This window comes from Bolinopsis microptera, chromosome 13 (genome assembly GCF_026151205.1).
Source record: "Bolinopsis microptera isolate Bmic1 chromosome 13, MBARI_Bmic_1.0, whole genome shotgun sequence".
Classification (NCBI taxonomy): domain Eukaryota; kingdom Metazoa; phylum Ctenophora; class Tentaculata; order Lobata; family Bolinopsidae; genus Bolinopsis; species Bolinopsis microptera.
Genome location: NC_087084.1, coordinates 15,861,033 through 15,884,626, shown reverse-complemented (window position 1 = coordinate 15,884,626; position 23,594 = coordinate 15,861,033). Strand labels below are relative to the sequence as shown.

Here is a 23,594-nt window from a genome sequence, read left to right as displayed (position 1 = left end):
GGGCCCTGACTCTACTCAGGGGTTACGTAACCATCGCACAGAAGATACCTTATAAGAATAACAGCATAATAATATTCAATGGAGTCAACAACTTCAAACATGAGGCGACCAGCAGCTGCGTATTAAAGTACACGCGTGTAAAAATGAGAACTTGAAAATATTAATTCTAGGCACGTGAGTCCGCACTTTCTACTTTTATTTTCATTGATTGCGCGCGGTCAATATTTACTATTGAACATAGTGGTAATTACATATTTAAAAGCAAAATTTGCCTACTAATTGCATAAAAATTAATTTTAAAACGCTTTAATGATTAATTTTGACTGTCTGATTTTGAAATTAGTTATTTGGTTATGTTTATAAAATAATATTGTTATGACTAGATTTTCCGAACGCCGCGCATTCCTAAATTTACCACTCCAGGTTTTAAGAATTAAAATTAGAATCGAGCGCTAGTGCGCGTACTTCAACGATTGCGCCAGTTGATCTCGTCCTTTTACCCCGTTTGTTTGAACTGACACCACAAGTTTATCAGTATATTTCTGACACTTCGACATGCTTGTCTTTATCGATAGATGCACTGGTGAGACTTTATAATTCATTATCTCATATTATTTAAGTGTAGCTTGATATTTTGATTGCCACGTGATGGTGCTAAAACTAAGATCGCGCTCCAAATTCAATGTACGTGACGTATATTAAAATTGAGTCTGAAGGAGAACGCCATTTGGGTGCAGCAATTGGCAGCGAAGCTTTTAAGAACAAATATGTCTCAGATAAAGTCCATAAATGGTGTCAGGACACTAACACTCCAGATATCATACTTTTCCTGAGAGGTGAAGCAGCAAAGGGCACAGCCAGGCTTCAAGCATATGGAAGCCTAACCCTCGAAACTATCGCCCCCAGAAAAGGTACCATCACAACTCACACCACTATCAACAAACAATTCATGGTAGACCTCAACATACCACCCAAAGCAGAGAGAGACCTATCTATACCAACCATGATGCTTGAACGACGCTTCACGGTCACCACTCCTGGAGCTGACAACATTGAATATAGAGGCTCACTCCAAAACACCATCGACAACATCCCCAGTGAAACCATCACCTGCTACACAGACGGGTCACGCACAGACTCAGGTAGCGGGGCTGGTTATATTATCACCACAGACAACAACAACACTACACTAGATGAAAGATCATTCAAGCTTCCTGATTATTGCACCGTTTATCAAACTGAACTCACTGCCATCATCGAAGCTTGTAAATATCTATCAACTTACACAAACACACATATCATCATATGGTCAGACAGTCTCTCCTCTATTCAAGCTATATCCTCACCTTCAACGAGGAGTAGAACCACTAGAGACTGCTACGACACCCTCAATACACTCGGATCCACTAACACCTTAGAGATCAGATGGATAGCAGCACACATCGGATTGTGGGGTAATGAAAAAGCAGACGAGCTGGCCAAAAATGGCACAACCAGTGAATCCACTTTGAATTGCCCAATTCCACAATCTTACATCAAACGCCTGATCAACGACAAAGTCACAAAACTTAATCAAGAATCATGGATTACTAATGGTCCCAGACACACTAAACTGACACTTGGACATAAAAACATCAACATCATCAAAAATCTCAACACTACACTCAGCAACAACAGACAAAATTACAGAACTGCAGTGCACCTCATCACGGGACATTGTGGCCTCAACAAACACCTACACACCATTCACAAATCAGACACAAGTGCTTGTCCAAAATGCGGCGACGGAGAGGAGACTGTCTCACACTTTCTCGGACAGTGCCCGGCTATTGCCCAAATAAGAGGTCAATATTTCCGGGACTACTACCTCTCTGTCAATGACATATTCGACAACCAACACATCTCCACCATTGTCAACTTTACAAACCACACTAAACGCTTAGTGGTGCCGGAGGAGTTGGACCAGACAGGTGTAACATAGCGACTACTTTAACGCCGTCTTGTTTCGCCCCTCTCTTCCACACTCAACCACCACCTAACCGTTTATCTATAACACACCCCACAACACTTACCATCATCCGTGATTACACATCTTGATTCCGCTGGCATCCTCCCACAGGACTGCCATACCCCAGAGGTAGGCAAAGCATCCATATGCTATCCTCTCGTGGGCCAACCAGGCCCAGCCTCTCTTTAAAAAAAAAAAAAAAAAAAAAAAGGACATCAAGCTGTTGTCATCAATTGCTGTTGAGGAGCCCCAAGCTGCTTTGACTGCATATACTAAGGGAATTTGTCACCGGTGGACGTTCATTCAGAGGACCATCCCGGGTATAAGTCACTTGTTTCAACCATTGGATGATTGCATCAGAACAGATTTTATTCCAACAATCTTGGGTAAGAACATATCAGACTTGGACCGCTCCATATTTGCATTGCCAGTCAGACATGGTGGCCTAGGTATCTCCAACCCAGTTGAAAACTGCAATAGAGAATTCACAGCCTCAGTCACCATCACAAAAGACCTCACAGACCTGATTATCAACCAGCAAAACACCCTTGAACATTACAACATGTCAATTCAAAATGACACTATAAAAAGTCTCAAGGCAATCAAGGAGAAACACTTATTTACAGTTAGCAAATCAATAGAGGACAGTGTAAGAGATCCCAACCTAAAGAGATCTCTCCAGTTCATCAAAGAGAAAGGTTCAGGATGTTGGCTTACTGCACTTCCATTGAAGAGATTTGGCTACTCCCTGAACAAGATTGAGTTCCGTGATGCTCTGTACTTGCGTTATGGTTGGGAGATCCCTAACACCCCATTTCACTGTGCTTGTGGAGAGAGAAATAATGTGAATCACACACTTATATGCAAGAAAGGTGGCTATGTTTCTATGAGACACAACAACATCCGCGATCTAAATGCAGAGCTGCAGCGTGAAGTATGCAGAGATGTAGTGACTGAGCCAGCATTGATACCCCTTGATAATGAAGAAATTGTTGGTACCAATGCTGATAGAGCTGCACCTGATGTATCCTCACGAGGTCTCTGGAGCACATTTGAACGAACATTCTTTGATGTCTGTGTTACCCACCCCAACTCACCCACATATGACAAAAAAGATATGGAACAGATCTATAAAGCTCATTTTTTATCTAGACACTTATTTTACTTCGGTGTATTCCAACAGCCACAATGTTACACAAGTGCAACCAGCCAATTACAGGAAGCCGAAGGATCTTTTTGGCCAGTGACGGTTAAGGTAGTGTGTACCATACTTTCTTCGTCCGAGACTTTGCTGCAATGTGCAGCTCCTCATTTAACCCTCACACCCGATTTCTCGAGTATTCGGCTGAGTAGACCGGGGGGCTGCATAGACCACTCATGATCCTTAGCTGAACGTCGACGACGCTCACCCCACGACCAGGCAGTCAGTGGGTTGCGAACTCGCAACCTAACGATTGTAAGACAGGCGTTCTAACCAACTGCGCTACCTGGCCGTATGAAATGAGGAAAATGAAAAAGTACAACAACAGAATCATCCAGGTGGAAAAAGGCACCTTTACCCCACTTATATACTCAACAAGTGGCGGATGGGGTCCACAAGCCACAAGATACCACAAGAGACTCGCTGAAAAACTATCCCAGAAGAGAGGAGAAGACTATGCGGCTATTATGTGTTACATGCGCACCAGGATTAGATTCTCAATCCTCAGGAGCACCCTGATAGCGGTCAGGGGTGAGAGAGGGAGACGGCAATCGTATACATTGCCAGTCAGTGTAACTTCGTTTAACTTGATACCTGCCACCATGGACTATGAATGTTTCTAGACACTATCCTTTTGATATTGAGATATTGGTATCTCAGATCACGTATACATCGTTCCTTTTTTTATGACACAATAATTTATATGTACACGTCAATTTCCCTCACTTTCTACACATATTGCAATTTGTTCACGATCAAAATCTAAACTGTAACATGAAAACAAAAACATGATTGACTTGCTTGAGGTCGCGAGTTTCAACTCTAATCGCTATTCAAAAGTTTGCATCAATTCAAATATATTTTCTTCAGGCGAGGACCACTTTAGCGACGCTTACGCTTACGAGGAACTCTTTGGAGGAGCTATCGTGAAGGCGGCATGTAAGGTGAGTTACCACTGTTACCATAGTTACCACTGTTATCATAGTTACCTTAATTACCATAATTAGGTCATAGTTACTTAACTGTGCGATTCTTAATGCACCTACATTGCTTAGATATTTTAGGTAGAACTCTATTTGTTTTGGGATATTAATGAAAATATGAAGATCTCTGAATAGAGATTATAATTAATTTATTGATATAACTACTTGCCTAGCTGGGTAGCAACTATCGAATTATAACTTTACTTTACTTTATTTTGTCCTGCTTAGAAGATAATGTTAATTAAGATTTGAACCTTTATCAAGATCATTTTGGGATTTATTGTGTAATTACAGTGTGCTGGTAAGCGCTCTGAATACATAACCTCTTAGACTTTGTAGGTGAATTACTCCTAAAAACCTTATCTTGTGTAATGTTTTAATGTTAAATAAACTTAACCAACTTTTGTCTCCAGTGGGGCCACTACAGTAACAATGAAGATGTAGTATTAGCCGGATCGAACCCCAGGTCAGTGGTGTAAACTTACTAATGATATCATAGTATGTAGTAACCATAGTAACCATAGTAACCACAATAACTACAGTAACCATAGTAACTAGTAACTATAGTAATATAACTATAGTTTGTAGTAACTACAGTAACCATAGTAACTATAGTTTGTGGTTACATACGATTCAAAAAAGGGGAGGGGGGGTCATGAGTATTGAAAAAAACATGTCTTAATTGTGTTCAGCTGAGGAGGGATTTATAGTAATATAAAGAGTTTACAATTATATCTCGTACGTGACCTCTGTTCTCGTACGTGACCTCTGTTCTCGTACGTGACCTCTGTACGTGACCTCTGTTCCTGTACGTGACCTCTGTTCTCGTACGTGACCTCTGTTCTCGTACGTGACCTCTGTTCTCGTACGTGACCTCTGTTCTCGCACGTGACCTCTGTTCTCGTACGTGACCTCTGTTCTCGTACGTGACCTCTGTTCTCGTACGTGACCTCTGTTCTCGTACGTGACCTCTGTTCTCGTACGTGACCTCTGTTCTCGTACGTGACCTCTGTACGTGACCTCTGTTCTCGAATCTCGGGCGAATAAGGTTTATATTTTTTAACTTTGTCGGAGCTCGCATACTGCATTTATTTATTTTATTTTTTCAATGGTCATTGTCCAGCTATAAGGTTAGACAATACATACTGCATTTAGTTAAATTCTACATTCCTTGGTTACATCGCATTCCAGACATATTACACTCTAATTTCTCATTACACTCGAAGAGTCTATAATTACATTACACTCGAAGAGTCTATAATTACATTACACTAGATAATTAAATAAAACTAGATAATTAAATAACACTAATTACAGTGCCGAGGACGGTGAGGAGGCTGGTACTGAAACTTCAGAGAGGAAGATCGACCTCGTTCACCAGGTAACACCTTTATCACCTTGTAACACCCTTATCACCTTGTAACACCTTTATCATCATGTTACACCTTTATCATCATGTTACACACTTGTCACCATGTAACACCTTTATCATCATGTTACACCTTTGTCATCATGCTACACACTTTTTACACCTTTGTCACCATGATACACCTTTGTCACCATATCATGTTACACCCTTCTCACCATGATACACCTTTATTACTATGTTACACCCTTGTCACCAGTTATATTATTTATATAATCCAGTGAATGTTACTATATTATTCATATCCATCATCTAACGATACAAAGTGTTCAATCTTACTTAAAGAATTCTAATTGTATCAGAAAGATAAGTTTAAATAATTGCAGTTCAAATTGGTAGAGTGTAACTACATGAACAAGAAAGGTTTCAAGGAATGGCTGACGGATGAGGACAACATGACCAGATGGAAGAAATTCTTCGTGGACGGCCTCCAGGAAAAAGACTACGTAAGTTTTTGGTTTTTTCAAATAACACCTGAAATATGAGAGCTACTAAGATTACCTACTATAGCTACTACTACTACTATGTCAGAGCTAAGTCCGATCTACGCCAGAAAACCCCCTCCATATATCCCTGTCCCGCATCAGGGTTCGCAGTTCCTCTTTAGAGTTTGTCCCAACTTCCTTCAGTAACATAGACAAGTAGCTTTGTCTTGGTCGGCCTTGCTGTGCTCTACCGTGCGTAGGTTCCCATAAGACTAAATCACTGGCAAGTAGCTCAGGATGTCGGATGCAGTGTCCCGCCATTTTTAATCTCCTGCTTCGTAACTTGTAGCGAAGCTACTAGATATCAGGTTATGAGGTACCCAGTCAGGCCTCACCACCATTGAAAATGTTATAATTCAATGAGAAACTTATCAACTTTCTGATTGATTTGTCATGTTACGTGATCTGATGACCGCTCAATCAGTTTTGCTAAGGAGATAAACCTGATTTGATTTAAAACTTTTACAAAATAGCAAATATTCAAATGTACTGCAAATCAAACAAACATATAAATTGGGCCGAAATGTATAAATTTGCTAAAAAGCGTAGGTCAGTGAAACAAGTACAAAGGACAACTTTCAGAACACGAGTTTTATGACCGCCCAAAGTCTCAATAACATCACCTCCATACACAATACAATTATGAAATATGAAAAGTATGGGGGGCTGACCATATTAAAGCGATGAAGATGCTTTAGCAGGGATATTAAAACTCTTCCTTTGTTTCAGAAACTGAGCGATGAAGATGCTTTAGCTAAGGTCGAGGGAGGAGCAATGAAGGAATGGAAGAAAGAACTCACCAACTTCGCCAAATTTATCCTACCCCAGTGGAAGAACGTGATGGTTTACCATGTAAGTATTTAATTATTAATTAAATAGTAAAAGTCCCCTATTAATTAAAATTGCTAATTCATGACAACACTGACTTACTAGTTACCATGACAACACTGACTTACTAGTTACCGTGCCAACACTGACTTACTAGTTACCATGCCAACACTGACTTACTAGTTACCATGACAACACTGACTTACTAGTTACCATGCCAACACAGACTTACTAGTTACCATGCCAACACTGACTTACTAGTTACCAAGCCAACACTGACTTACTAGTTACCAAGCCAACACTGACTTACTAGTTACCAAGCCAACACTGACTTACTAGTTACCATGACAACACTGACTTACTAGTTACCATGCCAACACAGACTTACTAGTTACCATGCCAACACTGACTTACTAGTTACCATGCCAACACTGACTTACTAGTTACCATGCCAACACTGACTTACTAGTTACCATGCCAACACAGACTTACTAGTTACCATGCCAACACAGACTTACTAGTTACCATGCCAACACTGACTTACTAGTTACCAAGCCAACACTGACTTACTAGTTACCAAGCCAACACTGACTTACTAGTTACCATGCCAACACTGACTTACTAGTTACCAAGCCAACACTGACTTACTAGTTACCATGCCAACACAGACTTACTAGTTACCATGCCAACACTGACTTACTAGTTACCATGCCAACACTGACTTACTACCTTACAAGACATATTTATAACGTACGAAATGTGGCGGTTTTCCGAAAATTTCGCCATATTTTCGGACCGCCAAAATTTCGGTCGTCGTAATAGAATCCGTCGCATTATCTTTTAGCTTATTTCAATGACTGTGCCTTCACTGCTTTATTTTGTTTCTAAAAAGTAATATCAAGTAAAATAAATAAATAAATTCTGGCATCTTGGGACAAATTATCACCACACCAATGACGAATTGAATGTCAAGCAATACAGTTTAAATTTGCATTAAAATACATGTATGTGCTAACATGAAAGTCTTACAGTCTTAATACAGACTAAGTTTGAACATGATTTTACCGAATTTCAGAAATTTCCTTACTGCTTACTGTCACAAAAAATGATGAAAAATACCCTTATTTTCTGTGACGTCCGAAATTTGACGGTTTTTGTTCAATTTCGCCATATTTTCGGACCGCCAAAATTTCGGTCGTCGCAAATTAGGCCGCCATAAATATGTCTTGTAAGGTAGTTACCATGACAACACTGACTTACTAGTTACCATGCCAACACTCAACACAATCCATTTCCAGGATGTTAAGGAAGATCTTGAAGGTGCTAAAATATTTTACATCGGAGACGGAGAGGGAGATAATTTCTACTACATCAATAACTTGTACAGAACTGAAAAGTTCTAAACAAACTGCTAAGTTTTTAGGTTAGTTAAATTTATTATTTATATCATATTATATCATGTATTGATGCTTTTCATACAAACAAGTTTAACCAAATTCTGTATGTCATGTATCCTGGGTTTGGACAGGATATGCCCGCTTAAAATACTTCCATCGCGTTACATTACATAATTCTCGATAAATGTATTTAATTGTAGTTGCGAAAATAGTTTAAATATGTTATTATAGTACATGTAGGGGGATATGTTCGGTACAAATTGTAAGATACTGAAAATATGTTGAGAACTGCCTGCAACTATTTTTATTGCAGCACTCAAGAGTACATTTCTTAAATAATTCCCTATGTTCTGTCTCTTTCCTTCTGTGTCAAGGTGCTATCACTTATACATACCCCCCCCCCCCCCCTCATACCAAACTTTGATAGTTTGCAGCCCTAAAATTGCAAACAGTTAATATCTCTCATTTTCGTAAAATTGATATGATGCTTCCCCTTCCTTAAAACACTGATATCATGTGGTTAAGAAATAGTGGACTAAAAATAGCACTGACATAACTGAATATACATAAAGTTAGTGGCAACGTTTATCTGATAACATGGAAGACACATCGGAGAGTTCTAGAGAGCGCGCGCGAAATGTTTAATCATGTAGCGTCCAAAGTATCGTTCACATTTTACTCTTGGATTTTCTGCTTTTTCACAAGCCGCGCTAATACCGGATGCTTTCAATATTGATTGTCCATACGACAACACTTTGGCCTGTAATATCATGAATTGATAAATCTATAATTGAGACATTATTTGTAAGCTTTAAATAATTTAATTTAACGAAACTTCATTTCAGGGTCGCTGGGGTGTTCAACGTCTCAGTCGAGGATCTTTTTAATTTTTTAGAGATTTAATTCTTGCTTCAAGAATCTACATACTGTGTTTTACTTTTAAGATTGTGAATTAGTTCTTTGGGATCTTCACATAAGGGGAGGGGCTTTGGAGAAGCTGACGCCAGGGTAATTTATACACAATAGCCAATAATAAATAGCCAGTACACCATGCTTAAAGTGGTAATCGGGGAGCGGAGAGTGTCTGAAAATGGAAAAGGTCGGGAATGTCAAAGTTGGGTTAAAGTTATATTTTAATGATCAATTTCTTCTTAGAAGCTAACTATAAATCAGCTACATTCCAAGACTCTGTTTTAAAGTTGTGTACGCAGTGTTGTCATGGTAACTGTTTGTTGTTTGTTTGTTTTCAGAACCCGTCCCCAATCTCGTATCGGAAAATGACTAAACTCAGGTCTGAGTGTGAATACGGGTGGTACCTGCAAGAGTGTTCGCTGTCATGGTAACTAGTGACACACCCTTTAAATCACTAAATGCATCTTTATTGAATATTTCTCGAGCATGACAGAGTAAAGCAATAAACGATCATACAATGGAATCGTCCGAAAATTTGTCCCCCTAGCTGTAAAATAAGATGGGCATACACTGTTAAAACACACAATGAACTTGTCATACGTTGTATGACCCGCCGCGCACGAGTGCGCGGCTCCCCCTGTATCGTCGAAACTCTACAGGGTATAGTGAAGCGACCGTGGGGGTCACCACGTGATACAACAATGAACTACGTCCACAATTCGCAATAGGATAATACTTTTCGAGCGTGCTAAATCACTACAATCGATCTTCGAGATTGTTCAAAGACAGTTGAAACTAACTTCAATCGATGTATTTTCGGACGCTGATTCCGAATCACCCCCATGTGTTTTAACAACCTACCAGTACCAGGACGCGCGCCGAGTTGGACTCGTCAACGGTCCCGAACAGATATTTTACGAGTATCACCCGTTATATTATTATTAACCCCATACCATGTGCCATGACATAGGGTTAAAATGCCGAGATATGGGCGAAAAACTGTCTCACCGATCACGTGATATGACCGTATAAGGAAGTTAGCCTAACTTCTCGTCAGGGTTTCAGCTTTTGCTTTTGTTAAGGGTTGGGATCAGATTAGAGGGTTAGGGTTTCGAATAGTCGTTCAGGGCCAGCTAGAGAACGGGTTGAAGAAGTCACGTGGCAGTCGAGTGTAGCAGTAGAGTTGAAAGTGATTAATCATCATCCCTAAAATCACATAATTTGTTCAATTTTACGATTCTACCAATATGAAAGAAAAAAATGTGTGTACTATTTGTATCACGTGGTGACCCCCACGGTCGCTTCACTATAGTGGACCTATACTATACTATACTACCTGTATCGTCTTCGACGATACAGGGGGAGCCGCGCACTTCGTGCGCGGCGGGTCATACAACGTAGGGACTCCAGGCTATTATGTTCATAAATATAATAAAGATTCGGCGGAATGTCAGGCTGAGCGCCGCCCAGTAAATTGCCCTCAAGTCACCTAATTGAAATTTGATTAGTTAAGTTGCCAGCGCCTCACGTTGTATAGTGGGCCCGCAATGCACGAGTATCTTATTAAACGAAATAAAATGACGATGAGCAATGAGGGTCACGTCTTGCTCTAATATATAACCAAAGCCCTCTCGCTTGCAGTAGCGCTACACATAGCCATGTGCCTACGCGTACTGCGTGACGCGCTTGTTTCACAAGTAGATCCTTCGGCGGTCGCGCGCTACTGCAAGCGAGAGGGCTCTGGTTAGAGCAACAGTAGCGCGTCACGCAGTACGCGTAGACACATGGCTATGTGAAGGTCACGTCCACAACGTGAGACAAATATTACGTAATCACTTTTTGGACAATTTTTAGGATGATGATTAATCACTCTACACTCGACTGTCACGTAACTTTTTCAACCCTTTCTCTAGCTGGTCCTGTACAACTATTCGAAACCCTAACCCATTAATCTGATCCTTGTAGGTTTATAACCTACCATTATTACCTACATTACCTACATTATTGACGATGTCAATTCATTTCAGCTCGCTGTGAGAAACCTCATTGAGTGCGCGGTGCGGCACAGTAACGCATCGCGCTACAAAACCTACCAGTATGCAGTACCAGGACGCGCGCCAAGTTGGACTCGTCAAGGGCCTGTAATTTATGGAACAAATATTTTACGAGTATCACCTGTTAATCTGATCGTAACCCTAACCCAATCCTTAACAAAAGCATATGCTTAAAGTTAAAGTTACACCCTAACGAGAAATTAGACTAACTTCCTTATAGTTTTAGTTTTACGGTCATATCACGTGATCGAGACAGTTTTTCGCCAATATCTCGTCAGGGGAGCATTTTAACTCTATGTCATGCCCATGGGGGGTGATTCGGATTCAGCGTCCGAAAATACATCGATCGCGATTGAAGTTGGTTTCAATTTGCAATTGTCAGAGGCAATTGTCAGGGGCCCTTCTAAAACAATTTCGAAGATCGCGACTGTAGAGTGATTTAGCACGCTCACAATTTTTAACCCCCCTCCGTATAGTACGCGTAGTCAGTTTTACACATTGACATAGCTATCGTGTACAAATTACACTAGCGAAACCCATCCCCTCGGCTGCAGATTACGTAGTAATGTGAACGATCAACGACCGGACCCCTGCTTAAAGATCCTTGGCCTTTGCAGCTCGGCGTGGCCCAGTGATGCTGTCCATCTCGTGTGATCTTGTGTATACTTATAGTGCATCTACAATCTAATCTGTAATCGCGCTACAAGTAGATTTTCTCATGCTTACCTGGGGACCCCAGGTCAGGCTTTTATTGATTATATTTATATTCATAATAATAGAATAGAGATTAGGGCTAGGCGGAATGACAGGCTGAGCTTGAGCGCCGCCCAGTAAATCCAATAATGCTTCGTTAGATAGGCGTTATTTTTTATTAGCGGTTAGAGCTGCGAAGCACGAAGGTTGACACCGTCAATCGACAATCTTACTGGGCCGCGCTCAGCCTGTCATTCCGCCGGATCTCTATTCTATTATGTTTATGAACATATTAGCCTGAGTTGTAGCGCGATGCACTACTATACTGGGTCGCGCGCGCATCCAATAATGCTTATGCAGATCGGCTTGACGGATGTTACTCGTCTAAATTTCTTCGAAGTAGCGCGCGCCGCTTTCTTCTCGAAATGTTGGCCCGATGGCAAGTGCTACGAAGTAGCGCGCGCCGGGTCAGACCATTAACAATGGTCAAAGATCGGCGAGATGCGAAGGATTGACATCGTGAATCAAGTGTGTAGCAGATGCCAGGAAAATCTATGGAAAGTTGAACATCGAAGGAGGACGAGTGGCAAATGGACTGAGGATAAACATCAGAGATGAAACATGCTCATGAAGCTGCTTAGCTTTAGCAATTGTCACTATATAAATCGAGTACATTCCATTGGCATTATATTAGGAATATGAAGCAGAGTCGACTTCAAAATGGCTCCGAATCAGTCCAAGATGATCCACGCTGTGATCGAACCGGAAATGTACTAAACATGCTAAAGACAAAGTATATGCTATAAAATGTACTAATAATGTAATACAATATAAACATGCTAAAGTTTATTTCTTTCTCTTTCTTGTAAATGTAAGATAGCGACAAATTTTAAAAGGTTTGACCGTCTTGTCCTACACCGAGTGCTTGTTACTGTAAAATTGTCCGCTCCGTTGCCAGAATTAAACGTGCAAAGCGAGCGACCAATGAAATCCTCCCCCTTTCACAGGATTTAGCGTGATAATCACATGTGGCATGCAATCTGGCCAGGCCTGCAACTCTTTACCCAACATGCTGAGTAATGAACAACTGTGTCACGTGATGCCCATATAAGGAGAGAGTAATGAACAACTGTGTATGATATTACTGCTGCATAATTTAACGACCCTGCTCCAGTGATGAGATCAGAGAGCCCCGGCCACCATATTATTCCTTATAAGGCCAGATGGTGGACATCAATGAGCAGCGATTATTATGTGCTATAGTTGAACTCTCTCTTTCTGTATAGAGTCGTTTTCTGCACAGATCTGTTTGCTGTTATCATAGTAATACTAGTAACTAGTAACCACTATTAGTATGGAGTTCGCTGGTAAGTTTCGCTACTGTAAATGTCTTCCAGTGCTGCTAATATAATAGCTTGTAGCTATTATATTCGAATTGCACCCACATATTTATTTTGGCATTGCTACTTTGCTAGGCAAAGGAGAGGATGACTGGTCAATGATGAATGAACCTGATATCCTGCTGTTATGGTGACCCTGGGTTAAGTGTCCAGCGTTGCCATGGTAAAATTAGGTGCCCTGGATGTGCACGCTATATTAGTACAATATTATATAAGTGCACTTTTAATAAATATGCAATAAATGTGACTAACATCAAGGAAGTTACACTAAGATGTGTCAACCTGCACATTGCACACATCCGTTACCAACCTTCACTCGAGGCAGCCAGAGCCCACGCCTGACTGGTCCTTTTTATACACATAATATCACGTGGTGTGACGTCATGTCACGTGGTGTGACGTCATGTCACGTGTTGTGACGTCATGTCACGTGGTGTGACGTCATGTCACGTGTTGTGATGATCTAATAATTTGAGTGATATCGTTTTTGTCCGGTCTCTCCAAACTATGAACCTAGATGATAGTGGTTTAGATAGTTGCCACTTGCCATAGTGATAGTTACCATGGCTTTACAGAGTCTATATACGACTTTCCACGACTGAGCTAATCGAAGTTCGGTACAATGTACGACAATTTACTATAACACTATAACAATATAGCATACTGTGCGATAATCAGTATTTCTCTGTGGATCCACACTCAACTAAGTTTTATTTTGTCATTTGTACTTAGATTTTCAGCTTCAAGCTGTCTCTGCATCTGATATATAGTTCTAATGTACCGTCACGTGACTTTAAATATACCACGCCCCGGAGGTAACTGCTTACCAGGTAACCAGGTAACCAGGTAACCAGGTGACCAGGTAACCAGGTAACCAGGTAACCAGGTAACCAGGTAACCAGGTAACCAGGTAACCAGTCTCTGCATCTGATATATTATACCACGACCCGGAGGTAACTGCTTTTGTGAGTCACAAATTGTGACTGATATTTGTCATTATCCGAAACAGCCTTATATGCCTTGTATGACGTATGTATGTACTACGGCTTGTAGAATATCACGGGGCTTCTTCCACTAGCTTCTTGGACAGAATACCCCCTTTCTATTATAGTTTGCGCCTATATATTGTAGGTGACCCCTATTATAGCTATAGTCAAGGTGACTCCCCTATATTCTAGGTGACGACATTATGTTGGGAGACGAAGATACATTCTCTAATCCGGGTGAGATTTTTATTTTCTATTGAAATAGAATGTTTAGAAATTGCAAGGACTAATTGTTGGATTGGTTCCGTAGAGCCAAGAAATGAAACTATAAAAATGTACACATAATAGTAAACACTCTATGATTATAGTAATTATTAGTAATTATTATGTAATATTTTCTGATTCACAGTTATATTACCACGTGAAATGCTCAGTTCAAATCAGCAGAAAAACTGCGGTTTGAAAATAGCCCGGCTATATTTGTCTACATCTAATTAGCGCGACAGTTGCTGCTGTGTGCGCTGTTTCTTCGGTGCTGATAACTTCAAATTAGCTTTTAAATATGTACTAGTAGTGATATTTTAACGTTGTTACTATAGTAACTATAATAACTTAATAGTAACTAACCAGTAACATGTAAATATTTGGATCTTGCTATTTCAATGAGTATATAGTTAATAGTTTATAGTAGTAATAGTGGTAGTACACAGCGTGTGATCTTGCTAAGAAACACACTTTACTTTCTCATTACACTAGATAATACCATTAGGTAACGTGTTGTCATGGTAACATACCACTAGATATTACCATCAGTGGGTAAAGTGAGTCGGGTCCGGGGTCATATGTCTACATTAGCTCAATCAGCACTTAATAGGATGGAATTGCTTGCGGAGTGGTCAGTCAGCGGCTCTCTAATTACACTAATAATCCTAATTCTCCTTAATTTGGAAATACGAGACTGGCTATTGTCAGTAATCAGAATGTTTATGAATTAGTACATAGCTAGCTGCATTTGGTTTGGTTTACTTAGCTGCACAGGATTGTTCTTTAGTTTGGTTTGGTAGAGCAGCCTACTGTTATTTGGAGGACTGTACAATATAGCATACATTCAAACACATCTCTATAGTTTATATATTGTACTAAATAACATACATTCAAACACATCTCTATAGTTTATATATTGTACTAAATTTGTCTGGCACAGTTGATCGTTTCTAATTATAGTTGTATTTTATGTCAAGTTTAAATCCGACAAGCTTTTAGTTTTTAGTATGTGTATTGAGAGACTAGAAATGCCTACAGCTTTATGTGAGGCAGAGTGGGGGGTCGACCCCCCGGCTGAGTTTCAAAACCACAGCATATCAGGCGAGTTCTCGGTGTTATTCTGGGGGGGGGGGGGGGGGGGGGGGGGGGTTATATAGTCATTTTTAGCTTGTTACTACGGTTACAGCTAAAACCTGTTTGTAAAATTTGTTTACTCAGATATTGATATATTGGACCTGTGTCGAGAAGTCGCTATAGCAACCGGACAGTTCGCTCACGACTACACAGAGGATTCGCAACACTCCAAATCACTGTTTGGTAGGTTCCTATCAGGATTATTCAGAATATTGGTAGTTGGTAACTGGGAGAGGGCGATTATAGTAGATTTGTGCTAATCGTCTTCAACTGGTTACTGATATGTTTTGTTTTCAATGTAGTCGAATTAGATTAAACAAGTTACAAAAACAGGGGAAAAAATCCAAAAAAGCCCCAAAAAAAAACCCATTCCCAAAATAGAAATTAGGTAAAATGTTTTTTTTTGGGGTTGGACACCCCCCCCCTCGATATGGTTACTGAGTGTTTCTCTATTTCAGATTCCTCTAGCAAGCTGGAAGAAGTATTAGACGAGGTTCTTGTTAAGTTCAGCGGAAGCGAAAGTGGAAGTTGAATATCAGAACTCGTTACCATGACAACACGTTACCATGATACCACTGCCAGGATTTCAATAGTGACAGTATCATTGTAAAAAATTTAGCAACAAACTGACCTATCTATTTATATAGCGGGAATGTTTCAGGTTTTGAGTTATCTATTTTTCAGCGAACTTTATTTTGAATAGAAATTACTGTGATTTAATTAGTTCTTATTTTTACCGAGTCGGTTACGCTTTGCTTGTGCTAAATTCTCCAACGATTCATGGGATATTATATCAGTGATGTTAGAGTTGTTTATGTGTTATTTGAATTATTTGACTCAGTGAAAGCATTCCCAAGATTTAGTACAATTACTTTAAGGGCATGTTCACGTCTCGGTACTGAAGGGAATGTTACATCAGTATTCTGGGGGGAATTAATGGGGTTAACTAGATGAAATTTCCACACAGAAGCCAGTGCAAAATTGGTGACGGGTCACGAATTTGGTTGCAATCGTGAAGTGTGGACGCCGAATGGTACACTTCAAAGTGGCGTGTCAATGGCGCGCGCGCGGCGAGTGTAACAAGTAGTTTTAGGACTCCATGAAATTGTCGCCGCGCCATCCAGTTTTGTACCGCTACACGTTTGACTGTCAGCACCTATCTTTTCCTTCACAACCCTCATTACAATCCTTATTAGGGTTTATTATTATAAAAATATAGATACTGTATTTTTATAGTTCTAACTTCTAATTTCTGCCCAAGTAAGGGTGTTTTGAATAGAACAATAAAATAATGAAAAAATACTCTGATATCATGAAACTCATTTTCAGACATTTAACAAAACGAATTTCTGGGGTGGGGTAGTACTGTCCTACTACCACTTCCCCTAGTCATAAAATTAACAAAATAATGTTCATGCCCAGAAAATACTGGTTAATTACAATAAAAACTTGCAGCCACATAAATGTGGAGAAAAAAGTGGCACTGATGAAAAATCTTTTAATCGTAACATTCATTGTGATGTGATGGCAGTAAAGTGGGTAAAGTGGGTGCAGCAATATTAATGATAATTAAAATAAACTCACTAAATTAAACACACGTAACAAGGGGCCTTACAACTACTTTACAAATAGTACTAGTATAGTACTAGTAACAAGCTTTCCCATTTACCAGACACCACAAAGTAGAGAAACTAGTGTCACATTATTATAATATTTACAATGTTCTCATCTGAAGTTTTAGTCTGGTTTGAGGAGGATTTATCTTACATTATATTAATCAGACACTTAGATTCTTTGGTTAGCGTTACCCTGGTTACCCTGGTTACCCGTTACCCTGGTTACCTCGGTTAACGTTCTATTCTGGTAGTGACTAACTTCAAATGAGAGCACTATAGAACAAAGTCAAAAACATAGCAGTTCTCATAAACTGATTAACATTGTCTTGAGGTACAATACCTGGAATTACTAGAGGTAGAAGAGTCTATCTGACATAGCAGGAGCAGCAGGACGGTGGAGATGTTGTCATGGTAACTAAAGATAGAAGAGTCTATCTGACATGGCAGGAGCTGCAGGACGGTGGAGATGTTGCCCGTGCATATAAGCTATCTTGTGAGCGTATAGGCAGACTGAAGGTACCCTCACAGTACCCGGCCAGTTCCAGTACATGTGGGTTAACTTGTAACTGAGTTTCTGAATGTGGTCAGGTTTTAGAGTACTGGTGTTGTGTACTACTACGTAATGAGAGGGGGTGACTGTTCCTTTCCCCACATGCTGGGAGACCAGGTAGAAGTCGTAGAGAGTATCACTAGTAACTGTGTGATCTAGCACTGTACCTGGGGGAGCGTTCATTACCTTGCCTCTGTTACCTTCCCCCTCACTGTAGAACATTCTAGTTCTAATTCTCTTCTGCACCACAACCACTACTAGCTGGGGCTTGTAACCTCCCTCTAGATGAGAGAAGGCTGCTTCAAACTGTGCTACTTCGTACTGTTTAACCACAGAGAACTGTCCCTCCGACACCCCGTCCCTAAACACTATGATACGCTCCGGTAACTTAGCGTTCTTCTCCAGGTACTTTTGCAAAGCAGCTGTCATCATGTTCTGTAGAGAGGAGGAGAACTCCTGACCTCTCTCTTCCTCTCTAGAAGTAGAGAAGTACTGGGTAGTAATCTTGTTCATTGAGGCTACAAACCCAGTAAAGGAGGAGCCTGCCCGGCTAGTTGGGTCGTGGTAAGTGTCTATACCTACTATCATAGCATTACCCAGAGGGATATTACACGCCCACAACTCCCCTCCTAACTTAGCGTTTATCTGCAGCATTATCTTCTGAACTACATTCCTCAGCTTCTGAGGCTGGGACAGGGTCCTAGTCCTGATTACTTGAGAAGCTATAGCTATGTCAATGTAACACAGCTGCTTTATAGCGTTATAGCGGTCGTCTCTGTCAGAGGGAACTATGGTAACCACCAGCTGCACATCATTAGAGTGGTTACTAGTTATCGCTCTGTGGTGGAACAGTGTTAAAATGTTAAATACTGGTTACTTATTCTAGTACACTACAAATTGTAGTTACTAATATCAGTTACTTGTACTTGTTACTCATAATAGTTAACTAATATCAGTTACTTGTACTTGTTACTCATAATAGTTAACTAATATTAGTTACTTGTACTTGTTACTTATAATAGTTAACTAAGGTTAGTTACTTGTAACTAAGGTTAGTTACTAGTACTAGTAACTAACTATATTTACCTTATAAAGCTCTCCGTCCTATCGTCTCTGAGCGGCAGTACTACAGGGGCCGCTACTCTCATACCCAGTTTCCTTGCTCCTTCCTTCATTACCGTTACCAGATCACGCCCTTTGTTCTGATCCCGCTGCGTACATACTAGTAACCTGGGAGTTACTTAGGTTAGTAACCTGGGAGTTACTTAGGTTAGTAACCTGTGAGTTACTTAGGTTAGTAACCTGTGAGTTACTTAGGTTAGTAACCTTGGAGTTACTCAGATTAGTAACCTGGGAGTTACTCAGATTAGTAATATGGTAGTTACTTAGGTTAGTAACCTTGGAGTTACTCAGATTAGTAACCTGGGAGTTACTTAGGTTAATAACCTGGGAGTTACTCAGATTAGTAACCTAAATAAAAGATGGGATGAGGTGAGGAGATAAGAAAATAAAGTAAAGGTAAATACTAAATAGTAAAGGTAAATAGTAGATGAGGTAAATAGTAAAGGTAAATAGTAGATGAGGTAAATAGTAAAGGTAAATAGTAGATGTTTTTACCAGTTGTCGAGATTGACGGGTGTGAGTGGAGCGTTGACTGTGGTAGCTTGAGAGAAATCAGCTCTCTCTCCGACAGTATGTGTGTTTCCTCCTCCCCCGAATATAATCTGTTCAGACTCCAGCACTCTTCCTTGTACGTGTAATGTTTCATCGTCTGAAATAATACAGCAAATAGTCAACTTAGTAGTTCTCAGATATATCAGGCAAGTAATTCAGCACGTGTGTAATCATGGAGGACACTGGACAATTATCAGTAAACATTTTACTAATCGAATATAAATCCGATTACTTTCTTGTTACTTACCGATATGGAGGTTCTATCTGGTTACTATCTGGTTACTATCTTGGTTACTATCTGGTTACTAACCGATATGGAGGTTCCAGCGTCTGAGCTCTTCAGTGGCCTCAGGTGACTCCTTCACGTTACAAATGAAGCCTTTAATAGCCTTGATTCTGTCTCTGGGATCTAGTCTGGTGTGAGCTACAATATCTTTACGAACCATAAAGTCGTCCATAGTAGACTGGGATAAACCTGAGAAGGGAGGTGTGAGAGAGGGGACGGGTTGCTGGGGGGGGACGGGGAGGGGGGGGGGGGGGACGGGGTACATCTACGGGGGGGGGGGGGGGGGGGTTGGGGGTAGGGAGACGGGGTACATCTACGGGGGGGGGGACGGGGGGATGACAGGGGGTAGGGAGACGGGGTACATCTACGGGGGGGGGGGGGGGGGGTAGTTTACCTGTCATAGCACAAAGTTCAGGGATCAAATAAATCAGCCTCTCTTCTTGCTGGCTCTGTCCTCTTTTGGGCTTCATTCTGTGGACATCAGACATTAGATCAGCTTACAGTATATTCTTATATAATACTCAACAATAAAACATGGTGCGAATTGAAGAACTATGATATGAAATATAAAACTAAACAATAATAAGAAACAAGATATAACCTGTGAAGAAGGAGTGGCTGAGAGCAGTCCTTTATAACAATACTGTATTGATCTCGGTAATACTCTATGTACGATATTTTGTTTCCTCTTCTGTCCTCAAAACAGGACCGGGGAGTTTCATCCCACACGATATCGTCTACACGATACGTCTGGTTGTTATACCTCGTCATTATCACGTGACCTGATACGTTACCATGGTTACATTTATATCACGTGATCTGACACGTTACTGGGTTTTGTAGCAGAACTACGGTCAGGGGACAGGGTGTTACTGTGTTAGTTAGATGGAATAATGGATCCTAGCAACGCTACTAAATACTAGTGACCCTGCAAAATGCAATCTAAAAGCAGTAAAACTACTGACCCACTATTTCCTTGACAGCCCGTGACTGCAGATTATGAGGCTGAGTCTTGTGTATCTCCAGTAACATATCCATCACAGTGTCAGTTCTCAGCATCTTGTGGGACACGTTAGTTTGCAGCATGAACCCGCCGTCTAGTTGCGACACTGAGGTCACGTACCTGTGTGATTTAGTGTTGTAACCATGGCAACGTAATAGGAACATTGGTAACTCACTAGTGATCATTTAATAACTAATTACTAACTTAAGTTACTAAATAGAATTTTAATTAAGTTAATAATTACCCTGGCCAGAGCTCGAGCTTGTGTTTGGGAATGTGAACAGATCTGGCCGGATCGTAGAGGTTCCTCCCCATTCTGGTGTATCTGAGTTTAGAGAGAACAGTGCGGAATATAATGTTCAGTAGAGGTATACACTTCTCTATACTTATAGTCTTGGTTAACGTGTACCTCATGGTAATGTCCTCTCCTGTAACACAGTAATATAATAGTAGTACTAATAGTGCGTATTATAGGTGTATTGTTGTAAAGTTGTATTTTGAGACACTCTAATTATTCAGGTTCTATGAAGACATCATACAATATAGTAATGTGAATTCTGACCAGTGTTTTCTTTGAGACTCGTGAAGTAGCCTTGAGAGGGTAGTTGAGCAGAGGAGTAGAGAATAGCACCGTCAAATCTCCAGGCTCTGTTATCAGCTAGTCTCGGCTCTAGAAGCTTGTGCCTAGGGGTATAATTATAAACACATCCCGGATAATGCTAAGGGACGGGTAGAAAATAAGGGGCGGCGTTATTTTGATAAATCCCGCTGTTTTTCCCGGTTAATAAATAATTCCTGCACAGTTTCAATAAATATAATGGGGTAAAAAGGGGGGTAACCCGTAACACTGGTTACCTGGTTACCAGGTTACCTGGTTACCTAGTTAAGGAGAGGTAACACTGACCTGAGGAACTTGCTGTCTACAGGAGGGTCGTATGTAATGTGGTATTGGAAGACGTCTGTGTCAGTGAACTTCACTTTTATAAAGTTGGTGATGATTGGAATGCTGACTCCGTCCTCCGCGTAACCCGGTCTACTGGGCAACTCAGTATCGTCACTCACTGTCAACTGCAGAGTTAACTTTGTTACAATATTTTATATTTGTTACCATGGTTACCAGTATAACGCTAATTATGGGAGTTACAGAATTTTAACACTACTTATATTAAATCACACTTTGACTGCCTGGGAAAGAAGCATTAGTTACTTATACTACAAGTTACTACAAGTTCCTTCAAGTTACTACAAGTTACTACACAATATGAGAATTGAGGCAGCTGTACTGTTGTTACTGTTACATTGTTCAGTGAATGGAATGATTGAAAGTATATATATTTAAAGTATTTCAAGATACAAATGTGTTGGAGTGTTGGGCCAGTACAATTTGTGGCCACTTTCTTCTTAAACGAATATTTCCAGTGGTTCGCTGCTATTTTGCACATGCTGACGAAAACAGCAGAAGACACTAGACTGTACCCCCCTCTACCTACTCACTAGAATGTAGCTCATGTTATTGTTGTAGGGTCATTTTAGCGTAGTATTTTAGGGCATATATTAGTGTACGACATTTAGTACAGCAGGGTAGTGCAGAGAGTTCATTTTAACATCGCTGTTTTAATTATCAGAGGGTGCATTTTAACACCTCTGTTTTGGTTACAAGGAGGATAGTTTGGGATTTGTTTAGGGATTGCTAAAACGAGTGGGAGATTGTTTATACTATCTGGGGATATTTAAGAGTGGGCCTGTTGGATGGCAAGTTGGTTTGAGTACAACGGAAGTTGCAGTTAAAGTTTACAGTTAAATAACTAGGATATTCGAATTATTGACATAGTATTTGAGGAACACTGAGATATTGTAATTACAATTCTTAACGGTTTATTCAATTTGAAGTACTTTCCCTTGTCGCCTTCCTGAACCAAATTGTAAGGAAAAGAGCCTTTTATCATTATCACCCACCTTGTTAAGAGTAGTTGTTATCTCTGCAGTCCCACCAGTACTCACTAGAAGAGGGGGTCCCATCGCCGCCCCGCCCTTAGCAGCAGTCCCACCAGGTATAGAGCACTTGTTGGGTTGTCTAATGAAGTGTCCTGGAGGTCCGTTCATTGCTAAACTACGAGACATTGCAGCTCTACCTACTCCTGCTCCTCTGGGATGTAACGCAACCTTTACTTAATTTATCAAATATAACACTTTAACTCGAGAAAAGAAGAATCGAAATTATACAGGAAATTTCATTAGCGAACCCCACACATATTTAAAGTTAAAACATAATTGTTGTATGAACAGTACCTTCCAAAGCCAGAAGGCATTGGTGGTAGCTTCAGCTCGTTCTCCAGTAGTTTAGCAGCCAACCCACCCCGTCCAATCATGTTTCACTTAGAGTCCGCCCTTCTTAGTCTTATTAGCTAAACTAATGTAAACGTTAAGGGTCTTATTAGCTAAACTAATGTAAACGTTAAGGGTCTTATTAGCTAAACTAATGTAAACGTTAAGGGTCTTATTAGCTAAACTAATGTAAACGTTAAGGGTCTTCTTAGCTAAACTAATGTAAACGTTAAGGGTCTTATTAGCTAAACTAATGTAAACGTTAAGGGTCTTATTAGCTAAACTAATGTAAACGTTTTAAGGGTCTTATTAGCTAAACTAATGTAAACGTTAAGGGTCTTATTAGCTAAACTAATATAAACGTTAAGG

General features: G+C 40.3%; 3 protein-coding genes and 1 long non-coding RNA gene across 4 annotated transcripts in view; 2 read left to right on the top strand and 2 right to left on the bottom strand.

Annotated features, from left to right (window-relative positions):
- Positions 1–9,800, top strand: part of LOC134825289 (uncharacterized) — a 54,797-nt gene extending 44,997 nt beyond the window's left edge. The window contains exon 3 of the long non-coding RNA XR_010161529.1: positions 9,676–9,800. This is a non-coding gene — a long non-coding RNA (uncharacterized LOC134825289). The remainder of the gene's footprint in view (positions 1–9,675) is intronic.
- The window catches only part of LOC134825286 (serine/threonine-protein kinase 16-like), a 76,948-nt gene that overhangs the window by 16,254 nt on the left and 37,100 nt on the right, over positions 1–23,594 (bottom strand). The window lies entirely within an intron of this gene.
- LOC134825287 (uncharacterized) lies at positions 448–9,250 on the top strand. Its single transcript, XM_063837451.1, has 8 exons — positions 448–583; positions 4,080–4,153; positions 4,606–4,658; positions 5,510–5,573; positions 5,945–6,064; positions 6,833–6,955; positions 8,230–8,354; positions 9,174–9,250. Exons 1-7 carry the CDS (start codon positions 556–558, stop codon positions 8,332–8,334), a joined length of 567 nt encoding a protein of 188 aa, XP_063693521.1. The 5' UTR covers positions 448–555; the 3' UTR covers positions 8,335–8,354; positions 9,174–9,250.
- LOC134825281 (piwi-like protein 2) lies at positions 17,084–23,312 on the bottom strand. The gene is made up of 12 exons (XM_063837438.1): positions 23,190–23,312; positions 22,857–23,046; positions 21,805–21,968; positions 21,463–21,584; positions 21,145–21,328; positions 20,863–21,020; positions 20,499–20,679; positions 20,292–20,368; positions 19,922–20,086; positions 19,555–19,708; positions 19,024–19,167; positions 17,084–18,775 (listed from the first exon to the last, which is right to left on the bottom strand). Exons 1-12 carry the CDS (start codon positions 23,267–23,269, stop codon positions 17,803–17,805), a joined length of 2,592 nt encoding a protein of 863 aa, XP_063693508.1. The 5' UTR covers positions 23,270–23,312; the 3' UTR covers positions 17,084–17,802.